The sequence below is a fragment of the Pelobates fuscus genome, chromosome 12 (assembly GCF_036172605.1).
Source record: "Pelobates fuscus isolate aPelFus1 chromosome 12, aPelFus1.pri, whole genome shotgun sequence".
Taxonomy (NCBI): domain Eukaryota; kingdom Metazoa; phylum Chordata; class Amphibia; order Anura; family Pelobatidae; genus Pelobates; species Pelobates fuscus.
The window spans coordinates 68,757,103-68,782,598 of record NC_086328.1 but is presented as its reverse complement, the minus strand read 5'-3'; the positions used below and the strand labels follow the sequence as shown (position 1 = coordinate 68,782,598).

Below are 25,496 nucleotides of genomic sequence, written 5' to 3'. Positions count from 1 at the left end.
TGTCAGTTGCCACAACTCTGACCATTTTTCTAGTTTACCTAAATCATTAGCCATTTGGCTTATCCCTCCTGGAACATCAACCCTGTTACATATTTTAGTATCATCAGCAAAAAGACATACCTTACCATCAAGACCTTCTGCAATATCACTAATAAAAATATTAAAGAGAATGGGTCCAAGTGCAGATCCCTGAGGTACCCCGCTGGTGACAAGCCCAAGCTTCGAATATACTCCATTGACTACAACCCTCTGTTGCCTGTCACTCAGCCACTGCCTCACCCATTCAACAATATTGGAATCCAAACTTAAAGATTGCAGTTTATTGATAAGCCTTCTATGTGCAACAGTGTCAAAAGCCTTACTGAAATCTAGGTAAGCAATGTCTACTGCACCACCCTGATCTATAATTTTAGTTACCCAATCAAAAAAATCAATAAGATTAGTTTGGCATGATCTCCCTGAAGTAAACCCATGTTGTCTCTGATCTTGAAATCCATGTTTTTTTAGATGTTCAACAATCCTATCCTTTAACATGGTTTCCATCACTTTCCCCACTACTGAAGTAAGGCTTACTGGCCTATAGTTGCCCGACTCCTCCCTATTACCTTTCTTGTGAATGGGCACAACATTCGCCAACTTCCAATCTTCTGGGAGTACTCCTGTTATCAATGATTGGTTAAATAAATCTGTTAATGGTTTTGCTAGTACACCACTAAGCTCTTTTAATAGCTTTGGGTGTATTCCATCAGGTCCCATTGACTTATTTGTCTTTACTTTTGACAGTTGAAATAGAACCTCTTCCTCTGTAAACTCACGTGTAATAAATAACTCATTTATCCTTTTTCTTAACTGAGGTCCCTCTCCTTCATTTTCATCTGTAAATACCGAACAAAAATATTCATTGAGGCAGTCAGCTAGACCTTTATCCTCATCTACATACCTTCCTTCTTTTGTTTTTAATCTAACTAATCCTTGTTTTACTTTTCTTTTCTCATTTATGTATCTAAAAAAGGTTTTGTCCCCCTTTTTTACTGACTGTGCTATTTTCTCTTCTGTGTGTGATTTGGAAGCTCTTATAACTTGCTTAGCCTCTTTCTGCCTAATCTTATAGATCATTATGTCTTCCTCACTCTGTTTTTTTTTATAATTACTAAATGCTAACTTTTTGTTTACTATTTTGGCCACATCTGGGGAGTACCACAGTGGTTTCTTGAATTTTTTGCTTTTACTGACAAGCCTAATGCAATTTTCTGTTGCCTTCAGTAGTGCAACTTTTAAATAATCCCATTTCTCTTGGACGCCATTTAAATTGCTCCAGTCTGATAATGACTCCTTTACACATATTCTAATTTTAGAAAAGTCTGTTTTTCTAAAGTGTGTGGTGTGACTCAGTCACTGTTCTTATATTAAACCACACTGACTGATGATCACTGGATCCTAAACTTTCACCTACAGTAATATCTGATACCAAATCTACATTTGTTAACACTAAATCTAGTATGGCCTCTTTACGAGTTGCCTCCTCAACGACTTGTTTAAGAGACAATCCCAGTAGGGAGTTTAGAATATGTGTGCTCCTGGCACAAGCAGCTATTTTTGTTTTCCAATTCACATCAGGAAGATTAAAGTCACCCATGATGATAACTTCCCCCTTCATTGTCATTTTAGCCATTTCCTCAACTAGTAGATTATCTAACTCTTCGATTTGTCCTGGGGGCCTATAAACAAATTACTACACAAATTACTGTGTGATTACCAAATTCTAACGTAACCCAAACGGACTATGTTCACCTCACTAACTTTTATTAGGCTAGATTTTATGCTATCCTTCACATACAGGGCCACCCCTCCCCCTTTTCTGCCTTCCCTGTCTTTTCTATATAAAGAGTACCCTGGTATTGCTATGTCCCAGTCATTTTTCTCATTATACCATGTCTCAGTAACAGCGACTAAATATACACTATCAGTTACCATTATTGCCACAAGTTCATGGATCTTATTCCCTAAACTGCGAGCATATGTAGACATGACTCTAAGCTTATTTTTTAACACACTTGCTACAGGCACCTTCTGCCCTTGTTTCGGGGGACAATTGGATTAATGTTTTATCACCCTTTTGCCCCCCCTCCCCCCCCTCCTAGTTTAAATACATCCTAGCAAAACCTCTGAACTGCTCACTGAGAACCATCTTTTTTGTACAGTTTATTTCCATTCCAAACAGAGCTACCATGAGAAATAAAGCCAAATCCTTGCTCCCGACACCATTCACCAAGCCACAAGTTAAAGTCCCTAATACGCATCCGCCTGTCATTCTGAGTGTTATGCACAGGCAGAACTTCAGAGAATGACAGTGTGGAAGCAACCTGCCGTATATCATTGGCAAAAACACTAAAAACTTCCTTAACCTCTGAAACCTCATTGCAAGCCAAGTCATTTGTCCCTAGATGGACAAGTACATCCAATTCCCCTTCCTGCTTTGCTCGCTTAACAATATTACAGATACGCCTCCTGTCTCTGTGAGCAGTAGCTCCGGGAAGACACCTCACAAGACCACCATTGTCCATCTCCACACCTCTTATGATGGAATCCCCCAACAACAACTGCTTTCTATTGGGCCTCACCATAGTCTCCAAGCCTCTCTCCACAACATCACTAGCCTCAGTGCCTCTCTCCACAACACCACTAGCCTCAGTGCCTCTCTCCACAACACCACTAGCCTCAGTTCCTCTCGGAGCCACTAGAGGAGGAGTTAACCCTGCAATGTAAATATTGCAGTTTATGAAAACTGCAATATTTACAGTTGCAGGGTTAAGGGTAGTGGGAGTTGGAACCCAGACCACTCCAATGGGCAAAGGTGATCTGGGTGCCTGGAGTGTCCCTTTAACAGCCTACTGGTTTACCCTCTTTATAAACTGCTTATTAAGATTACAAACTTGGATTTGGAGCTTTTTGAATAAATCCTTTTAGGCATGCATTCACAGATACTGGCACTTAAAATTAATACTCGGCTTTCTGGATTAACCAGTTACCTAGCTTGCTATCACCATTACTGGAACACTGGGGATTGTCCATTAATTTCTTCTTTCTTCTGATTGGTGGTACATATTTGTTTTATGAATGGGGAGCTACTGATTGGCTTAGAGTGTCAGCGGACTCTAGCAAATCAGCTTTGTCGCCGCTCTATGCCATTCTGTGCTACCTGAAACTTAATTTCAGAAGCTGTATGTGTAGCAGAGCGCTAGTGCTGACCAGGACTTTCCTCTGCTGGATCTGTAGTAACTGGAACTCTGATCCATGCAGTGTAGGGGAAACGCCACTGGGGCAATGTTCTGACCGGCCACACACGTGGTCCTAGCCCAAAATAGTTCCAGGGTGTTTGGTGCTTTTGCTGGTCAACTTTCGTGAGCTCCGGCGTCCAAAATACAGGGTGCTCCACCTGGCTCTCAGGGAGCATTTGTTCCCCATAGTCTCAGACACCTTGACTCCAAAAAGCACTCTCCTGGTGGGTCGAAAAGTGGTTTAAAACCCCGGATCAAGTTGTCCGAGAACCGCAAAGTCCCCTAATGCCAAACAGTTCCATACCGCTGAGGTGACCAGGAACCACAAAGTCCTCATTCCAAAATTAGTTCCAAAGCGGTTGCGGCTAAGTACCGCTGAGGACCATTCATGGATTTGTTCATGCAAACGGCCGCCACAGAGCTAGCATTCGGTTCCATTCGTGAGAAGAGAAAGTGCCGAACAAGGGGCACTGAGGAAAAGCTATTAAAAGCGGCAGGGCAGGGTAACTCCCGAACAGGTCTCAGACCTGGACCATAGTCGGTGGGCAGGAGGCCTGCTTCCACACTCCTCCAGGAGTTTGTGGCAAAAGTTTGTGGGAAGGAGCGTTTGTCACAGTATGCTACTGTGGGAATTGGAGATCTGGCACTGGAAGCTACCTTTATGGTTAAACTGATCAAGAAAGGTTTAACCTCTTCAAGTAAGAAAGTAACAAAAAAGAAGGAAAGGAACCGCGCCCCAAATAGTGATTAATATATAAAATTTACGTACATAGAAATTATGAACAATTCTTGTTTTTCCTCAAACATAAAAACAAAGAAAAGACATCATAGTGTAGTATATTAAAATAAGGAAAAAATTGTGGAGTAAGTTGAAGTAGTTTGCACTCACATTTAGTAGAGCTTTCCAGGAGCTCTACCTTAATATGGCTTGGACGGAATTATCCCCGTCTAAGGATCTGTGTCACAGCGGATACTTCCAAACTTTCAATATTGGTGGTGTTTATAAAAGAAATAGAGAAAAAGCTCCAATGGTATAGTATATACTGATAAAATGTGTAGAAATAAAAATGGAGGGTATAGTACTCACATTTCCTAGAGCAGAAACTTGCTCTAGTGCAGAGGTAGGCAACCTACGGCACTAGTGCCATGCACGGCACTCTAGGTGTCTTTGCACGGCACTCAAGGCTGCTAGAGACAAATAGGCTCTGGCCTATCAGGAGTCCCAGTAAAACTTCAGATATCTGCTAATCCGAAAAGGTGGTGAAGGACAATCCTCAATTTATGCATTGCAGCACGTAGAGGAAGTGATCTCAGATCACTTCCTCCCAGCACTTGTCAATAGGAATCCACACTGTAGTAGAGCAGCTTGCATGTACCTGGCCGGTCTGGTCCCCACTGGAACCCAGGGAAGCCACCCACACTGCTAGATATACACAGGAATTCAGAATGCTGCATTCCTGTGTAATCCCTCATACAAATAGTACGGACAGCCCACACACAAACATACACATAATCTGCACAAACGCAACATCACTAACAATCCACATACATGCACACAACCCCACATGCAGTCTCTCACATGCAATACCTCAAACAGCCCCCACACACACTACCAAACACACAATGTGACATATCCATTCACACAATTCCACAAGCAGCCCCCATACACAACTCATATTCATATGTATCATACACAATACTATAAACTACTCTTGAACATATACAATATAATAGCTAATATACGCAGGGCCGTCTTTAACGTGGGGCAAACTGGGCAGCTGCACCGTGAGCCCCGCTGGCCCCAACTATTTCTAACCCCCGGCCGGTAATCCGCACACTAAGGAGGCCCACCGGGTGGCCCGTACACAAAGGGCCACCCGGTGGGCTTCTGTCAGCAGGGTCCCGGTGGCGCACTGAGGGGCTTTAACAGCGCAAGCAGGCCCCTTGCTTTTTGGCAACAGGCTGGGAGGAAGTGACGGCCGTGCATCACTTCCTCCCACAAAGAAAGGAGCGCGCGGGAAAGAAGAGTAGGCAGAGTGGAGGGGGGCTGGCCGAGAGAGCCAGACCCCAACTCCCAACACCTTCAGCCACCAGCAGGAAAGGTAGGAAACTGGAGGGTGGGTTTAAAAGTGTAATTTTTGTGTGTGTCAGTATATCTGTGTGTATGTCTGTCAGTGTGTGTGTTAGTATGTCTGTGTGTGTCAGTATGTCTGTGTCGGTATATCTGTGTGTGTGTGTGTGTCAGTATGTCAGTATGTTTGTATGTCTGTGTGTGTGTTTCAGTGTGTATATATCTCTGAGTGCGTGTATATGTGCATACATCTCAGCATTCACACACTAACACTACACACAAATACACCCCTACATTCAAATTTCAACACTACGTACAAACACATGTCTGTGTTACACACCAAAATTATATGTAAATACACCCCTGAATTCAAAAACCAACACTACACAAATACATGCTTGCAGTCACGCCAACACCACATACAAACATATTCCATACAAAAACCTGTTTACATTCGAACACACAAAAACCGCTTAGTTCTAAGACCTGGAAACATGGGTAAATGGTAGAGCCCCAGTTGTCAATGCATTACTGGAGTTGCACGGCAGATGTGGATCTACCTTTTAATCACTCGTGCAACATGGAGGCCCAAAACAATTCTTGCACCTCTCTACTTTAGGTCCGCCACTGCGTTGAGGGGGAGGACGTGATTGCACGCCTGGGGAGTGGGGACAGGGTCCAGTCAATATTAAAGACGGCCCTGCATATATGCACAAATACAACGATACAAAGCAATTACAGTAAAAATAACACAAGCAGGATACGGCAGCATACACAACTCATTTTAAAAAAAATAGGACCGGCACGCTACGGGACATCACAATCCTATATCGGCACAGTGCTGCTAAAAGGTTGCCTACCCCTGCTCTAGTGTAATCAGCTTGGGTGGTACAATCACCACCAAGGATATGGTAACCAGGAAGCAAAATATGAAAAGGATATATATAGCTTTAAAATATAATTGTAATAACACATATATAAAATAAAATGGCTATATATAAAGTAAGAGAGTCCCACTTAACGCGTTTCGCCCGTCAGGCTTCTTCAGAGGTGTAAAAGAGGGTCTTCATGGGTGTCCTTTTTATAGGTAATATGATAAAACAATGACTTCCTGGTGTGTTCGCTGAGTGAGACGCACGCGTCATACCGGAAATGACGCGGGGTCATCACATGGAATAGTATTATGCGTTCCAGTGTGGAACGCATCCGTGGCCGTATATGGAACGTCTACGTCATACCGGAAATGACGCAACGTCTTGTGGACATAATGAGTAAGAGGTTTGGAACGCATCAGCGGCCATATTGGGACCGTGTGCATTCCATTTCGGGAGAAACCACACGGCAATATTACCAGCAAAAATGTAGTCCTTGTTTGAGCCTTGCCACAGGGACCGGCTAGGATGGATATATGGATACTTTGTGTTGCAGTTGTTCTTTCTAGCGGTCGGCTGTCAGTGAGGTTGGCGTGCGTCTCAGACCTCACTCTGAGAGATGAGCGCCAAATGCCGATCGGTCCCCAATTCGTGGAAGGTACTTCTGGCACATGCAATGTTCTTACTGCTGGATCTGCATACTGCACGCGTATCCTGCTTGGCTTGTTTCAATCTGACGCGTTTCGTGGGTGTCAGCCCCACTTCTTCAGAGATGGAATGAAGCTTCATAGTTCAGTAGTGGTTTAAATAGGCATCCAATTAGTTAATGATGTGTTGCAAATGTAACAGATCATTGTAAAGTCAAATTATACATTGTAGCAGTGTTAGATCTAGTCATGGTGGTTTCAAGAAGTTTAACATGTTATATAAAGATATGGCATATATTTAACATTAAATAGGAATTAATAAAAATTAATATTTATAATAAAAAACTTGATTGTTTGGAGTTGTGTAACAGTTATAATTCACATGTATAGAAGAACATATTTTTACACTTTATGATGGCTTGTTAAAACGGTAATTCTTGTATTATATTGAGAATAAAAATCAAATATATATAACAAGTATGATACATATAATTATACAAAACGATTGCATTTAAAATATATGTGTAAATATAAATATAGAAACAGAAATAAAAACTGGTAAATTCCATTGCTTGATTGATTTGAGTGCCGTGCGAGATGCATATAAAAGTGAAGAGAGAAATGAAAACGATTAGAAATGATCCAAAGAGCACTTTAGAAAAACGGTTGATGAAGCACACATATATATAGATATTTGTTGCTAAGTGGCAGAATAATCTAGTGCTATAGTATGTACACACTTAATTCGGAATATACAACTGTGTATTTATATTATAACCTGATGTAGTCAATTATACATTGATAAATATGGATATAGCTATAAATACATTTTACATCTTTATGTGTACATGTATATAACTGAATCTTTCAATAAATAATGCAAATTCATCTGTGTCATGGTATTATGATATATTGTCTGCTGAATACGTGATGCCTGTGTTGTCGTCAAAATAGATTTAATTTATTTACACAGTAACAGTGTTATTGTTGAACTTGTTATACAGTATATCCTTAGTCACATAAAAAAATGGTAATATGAAATTTAGTTGTCTATTAGCCCTAAATTGATTCCAATATAATTAATGATCAGAAAGATCGTTATATAGAGCATATTTGAACAGTCTCAAAATATGAATAAAAGAGAAAGAAATAGATTAGAAGTGAATGAATTGCAGAATGGGTAATGAATAGAGAGGAAATATAAAAATAATAATAATAAAAATAATTAATAGTGGTAACTTCATTAAGGCTTGTATTTCTAATCAGTTTATATACTATATTGATATATATATATATATATATATATATATATATATATATATATATATATATATATATATATATATATATATATATATATATGATATGACTAAACACATATAATCCACCCAGAAATTATTATTATCATGAATTCATAATATATGTAAAGTGTGTAAGAAAAAAGAAAAGAGGAAGTGAGGGTATATATATAAGAGAGTAGCCCATATTAACAGGTGTGTAGGATATATAAAAGACAAATTAATATAATAGAATGGTTGTAGATGTGTTGTATGTGGTGTAGGGATTGCGACTCTGTATAGGTCAAAAAAGTGTAGATTAGTGATTAATATATATAAAAAAGTGAATGTAAGGATTCCTGCAAAAAGTTGCAATAAATGATTTGAAAAAAAAAAAAATATTTGGAACAGAGGGGAGTGTCCTATAAAAAAGCATTAAGTTCAAAATCTATATTTAGACCTTTGGGAACCAGAGTCTCTAAGTGGAATATCCACTTCGCTTCGGTCTGGTCCAGATTTCTTTCCATGTCACCACCTCTCCCACGAAACGCGTCAGATTGAAACAAGCCAAGCAGGATACGCGTGCAGTATGCAGATCCAGCAGTAAGAACATTGCCTGTGCCAGAAGTACCTTCCACGAATTGGGGACCGATCGGCATTTGGCGCTCATCTCTCAGAGTGAGGTCTGAGACGCACGCCAACCTCACTGACAGCCGACCGCTAGAAATTACAACTGCAACACAAAGTATCCATATATCCATCCTAGCCGGTCCCTGTGGCAAGGCTCAAACAAGGACTACATTTTTGCTGGTAACATTCTTGCACATCGTTCCTGGCTGTTTTTTTTATATATATTTTAACATTTTAATGTATATTTGTTATAATAAACTTTTTGACATTTAAATTATATATTTTTACATCTAGTCTTTTAGAGCAGTGCTCCCCAACCTTTTTATCGCCGCGGACCGGTAAACGTTTGATAATTTTTCCGTGGCCCGCTTGTTTTGATTTAATAAGACAAAAAAAAACAAAAAACAGTCACATATATTAAAAAAACACGCAGACACATACATAGTCAGAAAATCACAAACACAGTCACATAAAGACATAGACTCAAAATTGTGTGTATGTGTGTGTGAGCGGTGCAGTGTGTATGTGAGGGTGGCAGTGTGTGTGAGAGTTGCAGTGTGTGTGTGTTCGGGGCGGTGTGTGTATGGGGGCAGTGTTTGTGGGGCAGTGTGTGTATGGGGCAATGTGTGTAGTGTGTGTATGGGGCAGTGTTTGTGGGGCAGTGTGTGTGTGGGGCAGTGTGTGCAGTGTGTCTATGGGGCAGTGTTTGTGGGGCAGTGTGTGTAGTGTGTTTATGGGGCAATGTGTGTAGTGTGTGTATAGGGCAGTGTTTGTGGGGCAGTGTGAGTAGTGTTTGTGGGGCAGTGTGTGTATGGGGCAGTGTGTGTAGTGTGTGTATGGGGGCAGTGTTTGTGGGGCAGTGTGTGTAGTGTGTGTATGGGGCAGTGTTTGTGGGGCAGTGTGTGTAGTGTGTGTATGGGGCAGTGTTTGTGGGGCAGTGTGTGTATGGGGGGTAAGGAGGCTTTTTTTTATTTATTTAATTAATTAAACTTAATATATTCATGTCCCCCCTCCCTCCTCTCCCCCCTCTTACCTTTACTGGGAGGAGGGGGGACATTTCTTAGTCCCTGGTGGTCCGGTGGGGATTCCCTGGTGGTCCCAGTGGAGGTGAGATGAACTCTAGCCCAGTTACAGGGCTAGAGTTCACTCTCGCGAGATTTGGAGCGTTGACGTGGTTACCGCGGCAACGCTCCAAATCTCGCAAGAGGAGGACCCGGAGGAGCTGTAGTTAAGAGCTCCCGGGTCCTCTCTCACTCCCTCCCCTGCCGGCTGCCAGCACAGTGCCTGCATACCGGGGAGGGAGATCTCTGATCTCCCCTCCGGTCCGCAGGCACATTGCAGGGCTGGCACTTGGGCAATGCCAGCCCCGCATTAGCCGGCAGGCTCGCACACCCCTGGGCGGCCCGGTACCGTTTGATCCACGGACCGGTACCGGTCCGCGGCCCGGGGGTTAGGGAACACTGTTTTAGAGCATAAGTGGTTTCTATTTTAAAGCGATACCTCACTTTATTGCAAAATAGGAAGCAGTTCCTTATACTGCATCCCTATATTACATATGGTTTACATCTTTTTACTATAAAGTATATCATAGAGGTGTACACTTCACTCTGTCTGTATATAACAGATTAGAAGACGTACACACCTTATATGGTTGTATTTTTCACACAATCAGGTGACTTAAATTCCATCACATTATAGAGAATAGTTCTACATACTATATCTCTATTTTATATGGTTTACAACTTCACCTATGAAGTATAACATTTGGTGTGTACTCCAATCATTCTGCCTGTAGCAGATTTAAAGGTGTACACACCACACATTACTGCTGCACTGTTTTTCCCTGAAATATTGAATTACGTCTTGGTCTATTTCTAACTATTAATTTCCTATTGGTGATACATCAAAAGCCATTTTAGGTGGATTAGCTCCTGGAATACATACACCAATTCAGGTGGTCAGTTTTACTATTGCACTTTTAGACAGGTTTTGGTGAACTCCTGTTTTTTTCCCAGTTTTGAGCAATTTACCGAAAGTCAGACTCCCTCATCCCTGTGTGTTGCAATAGGCATACCAGAAAACCACTTTTTATCTAAATAATAAACCCATTCCATCTCTATCTGTCCTATTTTTTTTAATGTGATCACCTCCTCTCCAGTGATTTTTTACGGTGGTGATCCCCATAAAAGTGAGATCTTTGGGGTTATTATTATGAGTGCAGAAGTGGGAGGAAACAGAATGGTTCTTATATCCCTTTTCTATATTTCTGCAGTGTTCAGCCACCCTTACTTTTAGGGGCCTAATAGTTCGTCCAATATATTGGAGGCCACACGGGCACTCTAATAAATATATTACATTTTTGCTGTTGCATGTGGTGGTCTCTTTGATATTATATATTTTACCAGTATTGTTTGATTTGAAAGTAGTTGTTAATCTGGATGTTTGTTTTGTCTTTTTGCATGCTGCGCATGTATTGCATTTCTAAAAACCTTTGGTATTATTTAAAAAAATGTCTCTTGCTTTATTTTCTATCTTGGTATAGTTTTTTGTGAGGTGCATCTTTAAGTTAGGTGCTCCCCTAAATACTATTTTTGGTTTTGTTGGGATTAGATCTTTGAGGATATTGTCCTCTTTTAATAAGTGCCAATGTTTGTTTATAATTTTTCTAAGTTCTTTATTTTTATTATTGTAGTTTAGTACTATTGGGAGAGATATGTTTTGTTTTTGAACTCTTATTTTTAAGATAATAAATCCTTTTGGTTAATAGTTAATGCTTGTTCTAATGTGGATTGAATGATTTTGTTATCATATCCTTTTTGTAAGAAGCTATTTTTCATTGTTTCTGCTTGTTGTTTAAAAATAGTTGTTTCTGAACAGTTTCTCCTAAGTCTTAGCATTTGGCTTTTTTGTATACTGTCTAGCCAGACTTTATTATGACAACTATTGGTGTCTATATAATTGTTTACATGTACGTCTTTAAAATGTGTTTTGGTGTTAATTATGTTGTCTTTAATATAAATATTAAGATCCAAATAAGTGATTTGGGTCTCACTTATTTCTGAAGTTAAAAAGATTCCTTCTTGGTTGGTATTTAAAAAAGAAATAAAACTTTGTGCTTCTTCTATAGATCCCCTCCATATGAATAGAAGGTCATCTATGTATCTCGAGTAGGACACCAGGTTTTTTGCCCAGCCATGTCCACTCCATATATATCTATCCTCCCATTCGGCCATATAGAGATTGGCATAGCTGGGCGCAAAACTGGTGCCCATAGCTGTGCCTCTCTTCTGCAAGTAAAAACCATCTTTGAACCAAAAATAATTATTATTTAAAATTAAGTTTATACCTTCGATTAAAAACTATATTTGATCCTAGGGCATTTTTTTTCTTTTTTCTGTTTTTTTCTGTCAAGTAAGAAAGTGCCTGGGGGCCTCCTGGCATCATAACAACTTTATTTTGGTGAAGTTTTTATCATTCCTGGAGTTTTCCTTTAAGCCAAGGCTTGACAAATCCCTGGGATTTGGGAGCCCGCTCCCTCCGAGGTGGGCGGGCGGGCTGCCGGCTGCGCTTTCTGAATGCTGACGGAGAGGGAGCTGAGTAGGAACTCTGGCACTGGCATCACTAAGCAGCACGCAAGGGAGGAGACCAGGGAGATCACAGCTCACTCGCCGCCTGCCTACACAATGCGCAGCGTGCTACCCGCCTCCACTGTCCCCCAGCCGACCGCCCACTGGAACCAAGGGAAAACAGATCCACTCCAGCTCTCCCAAATGTAGGGTGGAATAGAACTGCATGAAAACAAATTATAATGTATCTGTACATATGTGAGTTTGTCTGTGTCGGTCTGTCAGGGTATGTGTGCTTGTGTGTCTGTCTCAGTGTGTGTTTCTGTCTGTCAATGTGATTCTTAGTGTATGCGTGTGTGTTTAGGTGACCAGCCCCCCCCTCCCTCCGATAAAGTGGGAAGTGCTCATACTCTCCTTTTTTTCCCCTCCACATTGTACCACTCTTCCCACGGCTGGACCCGCCTCTATGGCAGAGATAATTACGCTTGCTGATTTCTGCCAATTTAATGCTTTCCCATAGGAAAGCACTGAGAAGCTATTGCGCATGCACTGCAAAATGCTCCGCCAATCAGCATCTCCTCATAGAGATGCATTAAATCAATGCATCTCTATGGGGAATGTTCAGCGCCTCAATGCAGAACATGGAGGAGCTGAATGCTTTTTCTCTGAAAAGTCAGTATTTACATTGAAAAGCCTGCAGGGACAGGCTATAGACACCAGAACCACTACACTAAGCTGTCTCTTTAAGAATTGCAATTGTGTCAGTGAAAATAAAGCTTAGTAAGTTTAAAAAAAAAAACATGTCTCATAACTTTCTGGCTGGTTCCTAGATTCAAAGCAAATTTGTCAAGCACTGCTTAAAGCAAAATCCTAAATGGCACAAAATCCTTATGGCTTCTCTCATTCCAGTGTTTTGGGAGACACACTGATCCCCTTATAGTGTTATTCTTGTACTATTTCCCACACCAGCCATGACATCCCAAACCTTTATAATTTATATTAAATAGAATTTTTCTAAAATCATATAAAGAAATATGTAGCAACCCAGAGCTATATGAAATTCACCTGATATTATTTATAAAGCACCAACAAATTCTGCAGCACTTTACAGTAGGTGGAGCAACAAACATGTATTTGCAACAAGACTAGGTGGATGCATAGGAACAGAGGTCTGTGTTGAGGATCCTGCTCAAACGAGCTTGCATTCTAAGAAATATATTGCATACAAAGTGCTTGTGCCTGATCTATTCAAGGTTGTTGCTGCAAGGAGAGAATTACGAATAAAGGAATTCCTCTGATTAGATATGTTACTGCTTATATAATGTTGTTCTAGTTATAACTCACACCTCAATCCAAGTACAAGGATTCATTTAAACTCTTGGATTAGAGCAATATTTACTTGCATCAATATCACCAATCAATGCAATACATATAAACAACCCTTTTTGGTTATTACGTTGAATTTCAGTTGCCAAAGCATTTATAGAATTTCTCTAACCCTGGAAAAATAAACTTAAGCAATTATAGGATTTGTAAAAATCATGTTTTAATTTAACAGAAAATGGAAAATGCAATGAGTTGTTCTGACTTACCAAGTTGAAGTATCACAAGATTGTTATGCTTGGAAGCCAAATTTTTTAATTCCTGAAAACAGATGAAATATTTAAAATATACAAAATGCTGCAATGACAATGTACAAAACCCCATTATATAGATTACAAAGCACATTATCCTTCCCAATAACACTAGTATTTTATCAGAGGTTTTAGCTCACTGTTGTGTTCCTTTGCACAAAGTGAATATATTTAAATGATCTGCTAAGGATTGGAATTACTCTGTGCTGATAGCAATATTTGTTTGTGGGGGAAAAAATGCACAATACTGGCAAATTTCCTAATTCTCTCAAAAATAACCCACGGTGATTTCCTATAGCCATTTAAATAGCAGCTACAACCTTGTGTGACTGTATAAAACAGAAGTATAGCATACCAATGTCAACTTAACCCCTTAAGGACACATGACATGTGTGACATGTCATGATTCCCTTTTATTCCAGAAGTTTGGTCCTTAAGGGGTTAAAGGGACACTATAGTCACCTGAACAACTGTAGCTTAATGAAGCAGTTTTGGTGTATAGAACATGCCCATGCAGCCTCACTGCTCAATCCTCTGCCATTTAGGAGTTAAATCCCTTTGTTTATGAACCCTAGTCACACCTCCCTGCATGTGACTTGCACAGCCTTCCATAAACACTTCCTGTAAAGAGAGCCCTATTTAGGCTTTCTTTAATTGCAAGTTCTGTTTAATTAAGATTTTCTTATCCCCTGCTATGTTAATAGCTTGCTAGACTCTGCAAGAGCCTCCTGTATGTGATTAAAGTTCAATTTAGAGATTGAGATACAATTATTTAAGGTAAATTACATCTGTTTGAAAGTGAAACCAGTTTTTTTTTTTCATGCAGGCTCTGTCAATCATAGCCAGGTGATGTGTGGCTAGGGCTGCATAAACAGAAACAAAGTGATTTAACTCCTAAATGACTGAATTGAGCAGTGAAATTGCAGGGGAATGATCTATACACTAAAACTGCTTTATTTAGCTAAAGTAATTTAGGTGACTATAGTGTTCCTTTAAAGGAACACAATAGTGTTATGAATAGAAAGCAGTTATTCAAATTTTATATACAATAAACAACCCTCTACCTCTTTAACCCCTTAAGGACCAAACTTCAGGAAAAAAAGGGAATCATGACATGTCACACATGTCATGTGTCCTTAAGGGGTTAAACACTTATCTGATTCAAGCTCCTACGACCCTCAGGCTCCTCCTCTGCCGAAGTCTACGATGGAGGGGAACCTCATGCGCGTGGAAGGGGAACGCCGTACATGCATTAGGTTTTCCCCATAGGAAAGCATTGACTCATTGTTTTCCTATGGGGTTCTTCAACACGCTAGACATCCTCATGCAAAGCGTGAGGACGCCCAGCGTCATTTCACAACGTCAAACTCCGTGAAACTGCAGATAGACAGCCACTAGAGACAGTCTTAACAATGCAGTTGTTTCTCTAAAACTGCAATGTTTTACATTGGAGGGTTAAGGAAACAGGGACACTGCACCAGGGCCGGACTGGCCCACCGGGATACCGGTGATATAATTTATTATTTTTATGTTACTTTTTAAATTCAGTGATAATGTTACTGATTGATTCAGTTATAGTAATTTAATTTAGTACTTTATAAAGTGTGTGTGTGTGTGTGTATATATATATATATATATATATATATATATCACACCGGTGAGCGGCAGATTTTTGCAACAATATTTTGAATGGAGTTCATGCCATGGCACCCGGCGAATTGGATATACAATAAAGCGTGAGTGCGGGGGATTTTCAAGTCTCTTATATATATTTATATATATATATTTATATATTGGAAGGCTTGGCCTGAAGTTGTGGGAGGAGCGTATGGACCTTCAAAAGGGACTCCCCTTTTCACCCCGTTTTCACCCCTTCAGTAACCGGGGATTGGTGGGTGGGAGGGAGAGGGTCCCTCCAGTGCGGAGTTTTCCTTTAAGGAGGAGTTTCCCTTTAAAGGAGTTTCCCTTTAAGCTAATTGTTGTAAATGTTCAGCCATGCTGATATGGCAATTTTTCTAGTAAAGCAAACTTCAGTCTATTTTTTTTCTCTCATACTTGGCATAGCTGCCCTCTATCGGCTGCTGAGTAGATTGCAGTAAATGTAAATCCCCTAGTTCTGTAAAGAGGGAATATCTGCTAAATATCTGCTTAAAATTTTCTTACTAAATGACCTCAAATATGAACAGTATTATAGGCATTTCAGTTAGTCAACTACACTTTATGTTGACTGCTCTCTGGTTATTCAGGTACTCATCTGGCCAAATTTGGTCAGAAATTTACTGGTTAGTAGATATGCTCCAAGGGACAGCTTGCATAGTTAAATTGTGTAATTATTATTGGGGTATAATTTTATACAGCTGGCTAGACATAAGGTTCTCGTGTCTGCTGTTTTTGCATTCCCTCACTTTCTAACACCACCAGACTTTCTTTGTACGGCTACACGCTTTAGGAGCATCAGTCAGTCATGTGCAGTTAGCAATGAAGTTTTATATCTGATGCTGATATTACGGAGATATTCTAACATTTTTCTAGCATTTCCAGTTACTTTCAACTCTAATCTTCTATGCAAGCTGTGTATTTATCAGCCTCCTAAGCATTCCAGGTGTAGGTCTTTTTTAATGTATGTCTTATATCTCCTGTCTTTTCTTAGGTATTATGTACGCCCATCATGGCCTCTAGTTTGTTCAGCCACCGGGAAATTCTAGAGGCCTCGGTTCACGTTTTGATATGGTCTTCCAATACCTCGGTGACTGGGGCTGAGTACATATGTATATCTAATAAACCGGATGATTATTTGTAACTATCAGGTTGTCTACCATCTCATAACCCACATGTCTTAGCTACATGCACAACTCCACAACCTTTATCGATTCACATCCTACCTTCACCCGCATTTAATCCCAACACAGCGCGCACAGCCACCCTGAAATTCGGGGCACAAATTGGGATACGCAGATTTCCTACTCCCAGCACCACTATGCCGTTACAACGGTTTCATATGCCCTGTAATGGGCAACCCACCACAGGCTGATTCAGCACCTCGTGGGGCATGTCATTAAGCTAGTTATAGATTTTGGATTAATAATAGGTCTTGTTTTAGGGTCTGGGTAGTACACTTATAGTTATGAAATGGCATATTTCCATTGATTATCACAATACTACAGACAGGTATGACCTTCAATACGTCATATTAGAGGAGTTACGATAGAACATAGGCCTTGGGCCACTATGTCTATATTTACACATGCATTTCTGCACAGTCTACGGTTTACTAACAAACATATTTATGTGTAATGTCTAATCATATTTAGTGATTTCCCTGATTGCATGGTTAAAGACAGTTCCTGTCTGCAGATATTTTGTCCGGTGGCTTTCCACAGGCCGGTATAGATAAGATGTGACGCCACACCTATCAGACCCATTGTGACCTCATCATTATACGAAAAATATCATCTTTAAGTTGAGCCGGCCTTACCTCATACTCATAGAAGTCACCATGGCCTGTCATAGCTGAATTAATCATGGCTACTAACGGTATATTTGTTCTCTCAGGGTTAACAACTATCATAGTCAGTAATATGTATCTTCATGGTGAGGCCTACTTCAGCTTCTGGTATAATGCCCCTTATGGAATCATATCGACTCACATTTTAGGAAATGGCCCCCTACACGGTTAAGTGTCGCTATTGACTGGATCAGTCATGTCAAGCCCAACTGGGACCCACACACAGGGTTCACTATATACCTAAAGGGCTTAGTTTTACTATGGTTTAGTTACATGTATTATGGGTTGATTGGCTCCTCATACACGTGTTAGCTTGACTTGTCATGGTCCTTGTAGATATTTTATTTGTATATCCTTATTGATACCGACAATAGGGGCTTAAGCTAAGGAGGTTTTCTACAGTAGTGATCTTTGGCCGCTTCTCAACCCTTTCTACTCCATTAATTCCCCTATATACGTTGGGTGGTCAACTTGGCCCTCGCTATATTAAGCACTTATCTACGTTCATCTACATCACTATGTTCATCTGTCTCCTGGCTATTCCATTATTTTCAGCCACAGGGGCTTATACATGTGACAGGTTCACGATTCACTTACTTTCCAGAGTTTCTGCATTAGTATAATTGGCCATAAGCCTTAATACTAGTCAGTTTAAGTCTGACATCACAGGCTGGTGTTTTCACATTTAGGCCACCTGGTTTAGGCTAAGTCACTCGTGTTACTCTTCAAGTGGTCACAAGGTATATATTGGTTGTCACTTACAAGTTTACAGCTATTTCCTTAGCCCTCGTAGGTCTCATGTGTCTGGCAGATTCCCATATTTCAATGGACACGGTATTACTCCTCCAGATTCTAAGGTATTTCAACCGAATGGCCAATGTTAGCATTAATACACACAATTTTCATACGAATGGTTGTTTCTCTATAGTGTTTAGGCAATATCAACCTCTGGTGGTTAATTTTGATAATGCACAGATAGAGTTAAGTTTTGTCACCATGTTAAATTGGTTAACCCCTTAGTGACCAAGCAGTTTTTCAAAATTCTTGCCGCTGGGACCAAGGCTCTTTTTACATTTCTGTGGTGTTTGTGTTTAGCTGTAATTTTCCTCTTACTCATTTACTGTACCCACACATATTATATACTGTTTTTCTCGCCATTAAATGGTCTTTCTGAAGATGCCATTAATTTCATTTATTTTCTGTTACACATCTATAACTGCCAAAAAACACCCGTGCTAAATAGTTTCTAAATTTTGTCCTGAGTTTAGAAATGCCCAATGTTAGCATGTTCTTAGCTTTTTTTGGAAAGTTATAGGGCTATAAGCACAAGTAGCACTTTGCTATTTCCAAACCATTTTTTTTTCAAAACACTGATATCTGTCAGGAATCCCCGAATAACCCTTCACATGTATATATGTTTTAAAAGAAGACAACCTAAGGTAATAAACATGGGGTATTTTGAATCTTTTCATGCAGCCATTTTACCACCAATCTATGCCAAATAAAAAAATAATTGGTGATTTTTTTTTGGACACATAGCAATTTAAGAATATATGTACTGAGAACTTTAAGGGTTACTGCCAAAGAACACCCCAATATGTGTTCAGCATCATCTCCCGAGTACAGGGGTACCACCCATGTATAGGTGTGTTGGGTTTTCTGGGGGCTAAAAGACCTTATTTGGAGGGTGCGCATTTGAGTTTTCCAACTTGGAATTTTCACAGCTGGTCATCATGCACCCATGTCCCATTTGGGACATTTTTGAAGCCGGACAATATACCGTATATACTCGAGTATAAGTCGACCCGAATATAAGCCGAGGCCCCTAATTTTACCCCAAAAAACTGGGAAAACTTATTGACTCGAGTATAAGACTAGGGTGGAAAATGCAGCAGCTACTGGTAAATTTCTAAATAAAATTAGATCCTAAAAAAGTTATATTAACTGAATATTTATTTACAGTGTGTGTATATAATGAATGCAGTGTGTGTGTGTGTGTGTGTGTGTGTGTGTATGAATGCAGTGTGTATATGAGTGCAGTGTGTGTATATGCAGTGTGTGTATGAATGCAGTGTGTATATAATGAATGGAGTGCAGTGTGTGTGTATGAGTGCAGTGTGTGTATAATGAATGCAGTGCAGTGTGTATGAGTGCAGTGTGTATGCAGTGTGTATATAATGAATGCAGTGTGTGAGTGCAGTGTGTATATAATGAATTCAGTGCAGTGTGAATGCAGTGTGTATGTATGAGTGCAGTGTGTATGTATGAGTGCAGTGTGTGTATGAATGCAGTGTGTGTATAATGAATGGAGTGCAGTGTGTGTATATGAGTGCAGTGTGTGTATATGAGTGCAGTGTGTGTGTGTGTATGAGTGCAGTGTGTGTGTATGAGTGCAGTGTGTATATAATGAATGCAGTGCGTGTATATGAGTGCAGTGTGTGAGTGTATATATAATGAATGTGTGTGTATGAGTGCAATGTGAATGCAGTGTGTATGTATGAGTGCAGTGTGTATGTATGAGTGCAGTGTGTATGTATGAATTAATGCAGTGTGTATGCAGTGTGTGTATGAATGCAGTGTGTATATAATGAATGCAGTGCAGTGTGTGTATGAGTGTGTGTATGAATGCAGTGTGTGTGAGTGCAGTGTGTGTGTGTGTGTGCAGTGTGTGTGTGTGTGTGCAGTGTGTGTGTGTGAGTGCAGAGCATTGGTGGGGGTGGGCATTTTATTAATTATTATTATTTAATTATTATTGTAATATATATATATTTTTTATATTATTTTTTTATTTTATTATTATTTTTTTTTAATTTATTTTTTCGTCCCCCCTCCCTGCTTGTTAGCTGGCCAGGGAGGGGGGCTCTCACTCCCTGGTGGTCCAGTGGATGGGCTGTAGGAGGGGGGCTGTCAGGAAGCTGTAACTTACCTTCACCGCAGCTCCTGTCAGCTCCCTTCTCTCTCCTCCGTCCGTGCAGCTCCCAGGTCAGCTCCCTCTGCAACTCTCGCAGGCCGCGCGGAGCGTTGCCACGGTAACCCGTGGCAACGCTCTGACCCCGCGGCTCTCGCGAGAGTTGCAGAGGAAGCTGACCTGGGAGCTGCACGGACGGAGGAGAGAGAAGGGAGCTGACAGGAGCTGCGGTGAAGGTAAGTTACAGCTTCCTGACAGCCTCCGGTCCTTGTCTGTATTATGGCAATGAAAATTGCCATAATACAGACAACTGACTCGAGTATAAGACGAGTGAGTGTTTTTCAGCACAAAAAATGTGCTGAAAAACTCGTCTTATACTCGAGTATATACGGTAATTTACCCCCATCAAACCATATATTTTTGAAAAGTAGACACCCTAGGGTATTTCAAATGGTGGTATTTTAACACTTTCCATGCACTAATTCTACCACCAGTCTCTGTCTAACATTTAGGTATTAATTTTTTTTGTGTTATTTTTCACACACATTCTACTTTAGGCATATATTATCAGCTCCTATTAGGGGTTACTGCCAAAGAACACCCCAATATGTGTTCAGCAACATCTCCTGAGTATAGCGATACCACTCATGTATAGGTGTGTTGGGTTCTCTGGGGGCTAAAAGACCATATTTGGAGGTTGCGTATTCCGGTTTTCCAACTTAGAATTTTCACAGTTAGTCATCAAGCACCCATGGCCCATTTGGGACATTTTTTAAGCCGGACAATATAATTTACCCCATCAAACCATATATTTTTGAAAAGTAGACACCCTAAGGTATTTCAAATGGTGGTATTTTAATACTTTCCATGCACTAATTCTACCACCAGCCTTTGTCAAACTTTTGGATAGTCGTTATTTTTCTCTCACATTGTACTTTAGGCATGGGTTTTTAGTTCTGTTTATGTGTTACTGACAAAGAAACCTCCAAATATGTGTTCAGCAACATCTCCCGAGTACAACAGTGCCCCCAAATGTACAGGTTTTATGGGCTTTTGCAAACTTACAGGGTTCAAATGTAGGGCTTTTCCATGTTTGCACATTAAAATTTGCCAGATTGGTTTGCTGGGCCTAAGTTGCCTTTGAGATATATAGCAACCCAGGAATTAAAATTAACCCCATCAAAGCATACCATTTGTAAAAGTAGACAACCCAGGGTATTCAAAATGGGGTATGTCCAATCTTTTGTAGTAGCCACTTAGGCACAAATGATAACAATACCCTCCATGTACAGGTTTTATGGTGTTTTGGAAAGTTACAGGGTCAATAAGCATAAGCCTGCCACAACGTCAATGTACCCCATCTTTGGCAGGTCCAAAGATGGGGTACATTGACGTTGTGGCAGGCTTATGCAATGTATGATCATATAATGTAACTAAATCCCCATTATTATTATTTTTTTTGCCTAGATTAGGTGTTTTTTAAAAAAAACTTTTAAAAACTAATAAAATCTGTCAACATTGAAGTTGCTGTTTAGTAGATAGGAGAGTGCGCTGGATCTTGTGTATTGTTTATTGTATAATATGGCCCCCAGCAGAACCCCATTTAAGCATGTTCAGGTGAGTGCAACCATCCCCCATGTTTCATATATATATATATTTGGGAGTCTAGCCAACTCCTTGGTTTTGCACCCCTCCCTGTTACAGGTGCCTCATCTCAGGTCCCTATTTAGCCTTGTACTGCAGAGAGTCTCAGATGGAATTTTTTCCCAAGTAAGTGGGTTAATCTCATAAGAGCAGACATTAGACTGTGAGAGTAGGACCTGCCAAAGATGGGGTACATTGACGTTGTGGCAGGCTTATGCAATGTATGATCATATAATGTAACTAAATCCCCATTATTATAATTTTTTTGCCTAGATTAGGTGTTTTTTAAAAAAACTTTTAAAAACGAATAAAATCTGTCAACATTGAAGTTGCTGTTTAGTAGATAGGAGAGTGCGCTGGATCTTGTGTATTGTTTATTGTATAATATGGCCCCCAGCAGCACCCCATTTAAGCATGTTCAGGTGAGTGCAACCATCCCCCATGTTTTATATATATATTTATATATATATATATATACACACACACACGCACACTTTTTATTTCCTATATATGTATAATTAAATCATTTTAGAATATACAGTGGGACCTCGGTTTACGCATTTAATGCGTTCTCCGGGACATTTCTTATTGCGAAAAATTTGTAAACCGAAACGCGGTGTCCCATAGGGATGCATTGAAAACCAATTAATCCGGTCAGAAAAAAGTCAAAATGAGCTGGCATGGAAACCAACCGACAATGCAGAACACACAGTAAAAGGCATGCAAACGACAAAGCTCAGATCCCTACCTTTCCCCTCTCCCTGCTTCTTACCTGGCCAAGGAGGGGGGCTATGGCATTCCCTGGTGGTCCAGTGGCATGTACTGAGCAGTGGGGGGGCCCGCAGCAAGTGCTTACCTTCCCACCAGCTCCCTTCAGCCCCCGTGTAAATATCGCGGCCTGCGTGCCACGCGGAGCGTTGCCATGGTAACCCGTGGCAACGTTCTGACGGCCGAGGGACTCACGAGATTTACACAGGGAGCTGAAGGAGCTGCTGGGAAGGTAAGTAAGCACTTGCTGTGGGCCCCTCCCGGACCACCGGGCTTGTAATGAGCCTGGTATGTATTATCGGCAATATCTGTATCTATATTGGCCGATACTGATATTGCCGAAGATACTGAATATCGGCCGATATCGGTAAACCGATAATCGGTCGATACCTACTATAGTGGTCCTTTAAAGCCTGACAATGAGTGGGTTGGAGAGGGATCTAGTAGTGGCCAGTCTTCCGACCTACAGGCTGTTTTGTCATCAGTTCTTTCCTCTTTAGGTCGGATTAATGACAAACTGGATAGGATGGACTTAGGACACCAAACAAGTTCTCCATCAGCTCCAGTTACCCCTGAATCGGCGATTCTCCCAGCACCCCATCTGGTAACACCCCAATTGGCCTGGAAAAAACACACATTATTAATCCAGCACACATGGTGCTGGCCAATATTAAAAAGGACATCTTGAAGGGAAAGGACGTGAACCTGGTCTCGCTCCTTATTGCCTCACAATATGTCCTGGAAAACAAGATATACACACATGTCGACGTATCGGTAGTTTTAAAATCTAGGGATCCCAGACTGAATCATAAATAGTCTATCCCTGAGTTTGTGCTAGCATTTGGGATTTATAGGGATGTGGTGTGTTCAGTCTACCCTGACAGAATGGAATAATTTGACCTTTACCTCCACAAGCTGGTGGACGTGGGGCACAAGTACGGTGGCACGCCATTCCATGACTACCACCGTTCTTTCTCTGCAAGGGCGTCTGCATCACTTGCACAGTTCAACTACCAAGCAGACTGGAGCATCCTGGATGCAGAACTGGTTTGCAGACACCTTGCGGGCCTCAATACACCAGCTTGTTCTGCTCATCTGCTCCCCACACAGCAAACTTATTCCCAAACACTCCGGAAGCAAGTGCCTTCTAAACCAACCGCATCCTGACTACAACATTTAGACAAGACAAGGTTCAAAAAGACAAGTGAGGACGGAATATCGTGTTTTTAGGCAGGTCTCAAATTTGTAACAATTTTAATGCAGGCACCTCACAGTGTTTCCGGGCCCATGCCAAGACTATGTGCCCTATTAAATTATACTCAAAGCCTTACCTATCGACTGTCTATATCTCACTGCTACAGGAATTGTTGTACAACCACCCTCACCACTTCTGGTAGAATTTCTGGTGGCTGGGTTTACAGAAGGATTTCACACGGGTATCATTTATATGCCATCAGGGATAGTCGAAGGCAAGAACTTACAGACTGTTCTTGCTAATGCTAACATTGTCAATGACTTGCAGTACAGAAGGTAGAAGCAGGAGTGCAGAATCTTTTGGTATTGTGTATGTATGTATGTATATGTATATGTATATGTATATGTATATATATATATATATATATATATACATATATACACACACATATACATACATACATACATACATACATACATACATATACACACACAATACGTGTCTGTGGTTGTGTGTGTGTATATACACATATACACACTAGGTCCTTTCAGCTCTCCACCCATCTCGGTATGGAGAACCAATCGAATAGGTAAACAAGTTACCAACCCGTTCATGGCGGCGACCATGCAGGTCTGGCATAGACAGGGCACGAAACAATATTTGACAACAGACCCAAGCCCACTCCTGCCCCTCAGGCACAACCCAGACTACCCAGCAGGGGACTACAGCCCCTCGCCGGGCCCTGAGGGACACAAAACGATACCCCGCATGAAGGATGCCCTTCAACGCCCCTTTTCCATCCGACAAATGGACGAACTCTTCCCGGGCAGACCACACACATTCGCACACGCTCTCGCAAGAGCGCAGATCTCCAAATATGCCAGATCCATCCCACAAGCACCCTCCCTATTGAGAGACCTAACACAGTTTGAACACCTCTACACGCAAGACGCAGACCCACCCCGAGCCATCTCGCAGATATACAACACCCTAGCCACGAGCAGATACCTGTTAGCACCCCCATGCATCAGAAACTGGGAAGAAGACCTGGATGAAACCATGACGGACGCAGACTGGGACAAAAGCATCACCCTGATACAAAAAACACCGAGCTCGGCTCGCCTGAAAGAAAATTTGTACAAGATATTTACCAGGTGGTATCTGGCACCGACGGCGCTCCACGCCAGGAACCCAGAAATCCAAGACACATGCTGGAGGTGCGGGGCAGAAACCGGCACATTTCTACATGTTTGGTGGACATGTACCCGAATCCGACCGTTTTGGGAAAAGATCCGGAAAATAACACACGAGGTCACAGACGAGCTTCTATCAAGGTCCCCAGCCACCTTCCTTCTCCATCACACCACCATGACGACACAATCATACTCGAGATCAGTCATCCCTCGACTCCTAAACGCAGCCAAGGCGACCATCCCCATCTACTGGAAGCAGACCAACATACCCTCGATAACACGCTGCGTGGAATAAGTGGAAGCCACAA

General features: G+C 41.0%; 1 protein-coding gene across 1 annotated transcript in view; it reads right to left on the bottom strand.

Moving 5' to 3' along the window:
- The window catches only part of LOC134578665 (C-signal-like), a 114,808-nt gene that overhangs the window by 50,269 nt on the left and 39,043 nt on the right, over positions 1 to 25,496 (bottom strand). The window contains exon 2 of the mRNA XM_063437649.1: positions 13,934 to 13,985. Coding sequence (XP_063293719.1) covers positions 13,934 to 13,985 — 52 coding nt within the window. The remainder of the gene's footprint in view (positions 1 to 13,933; positions 13,986 to 25,496) is intronic.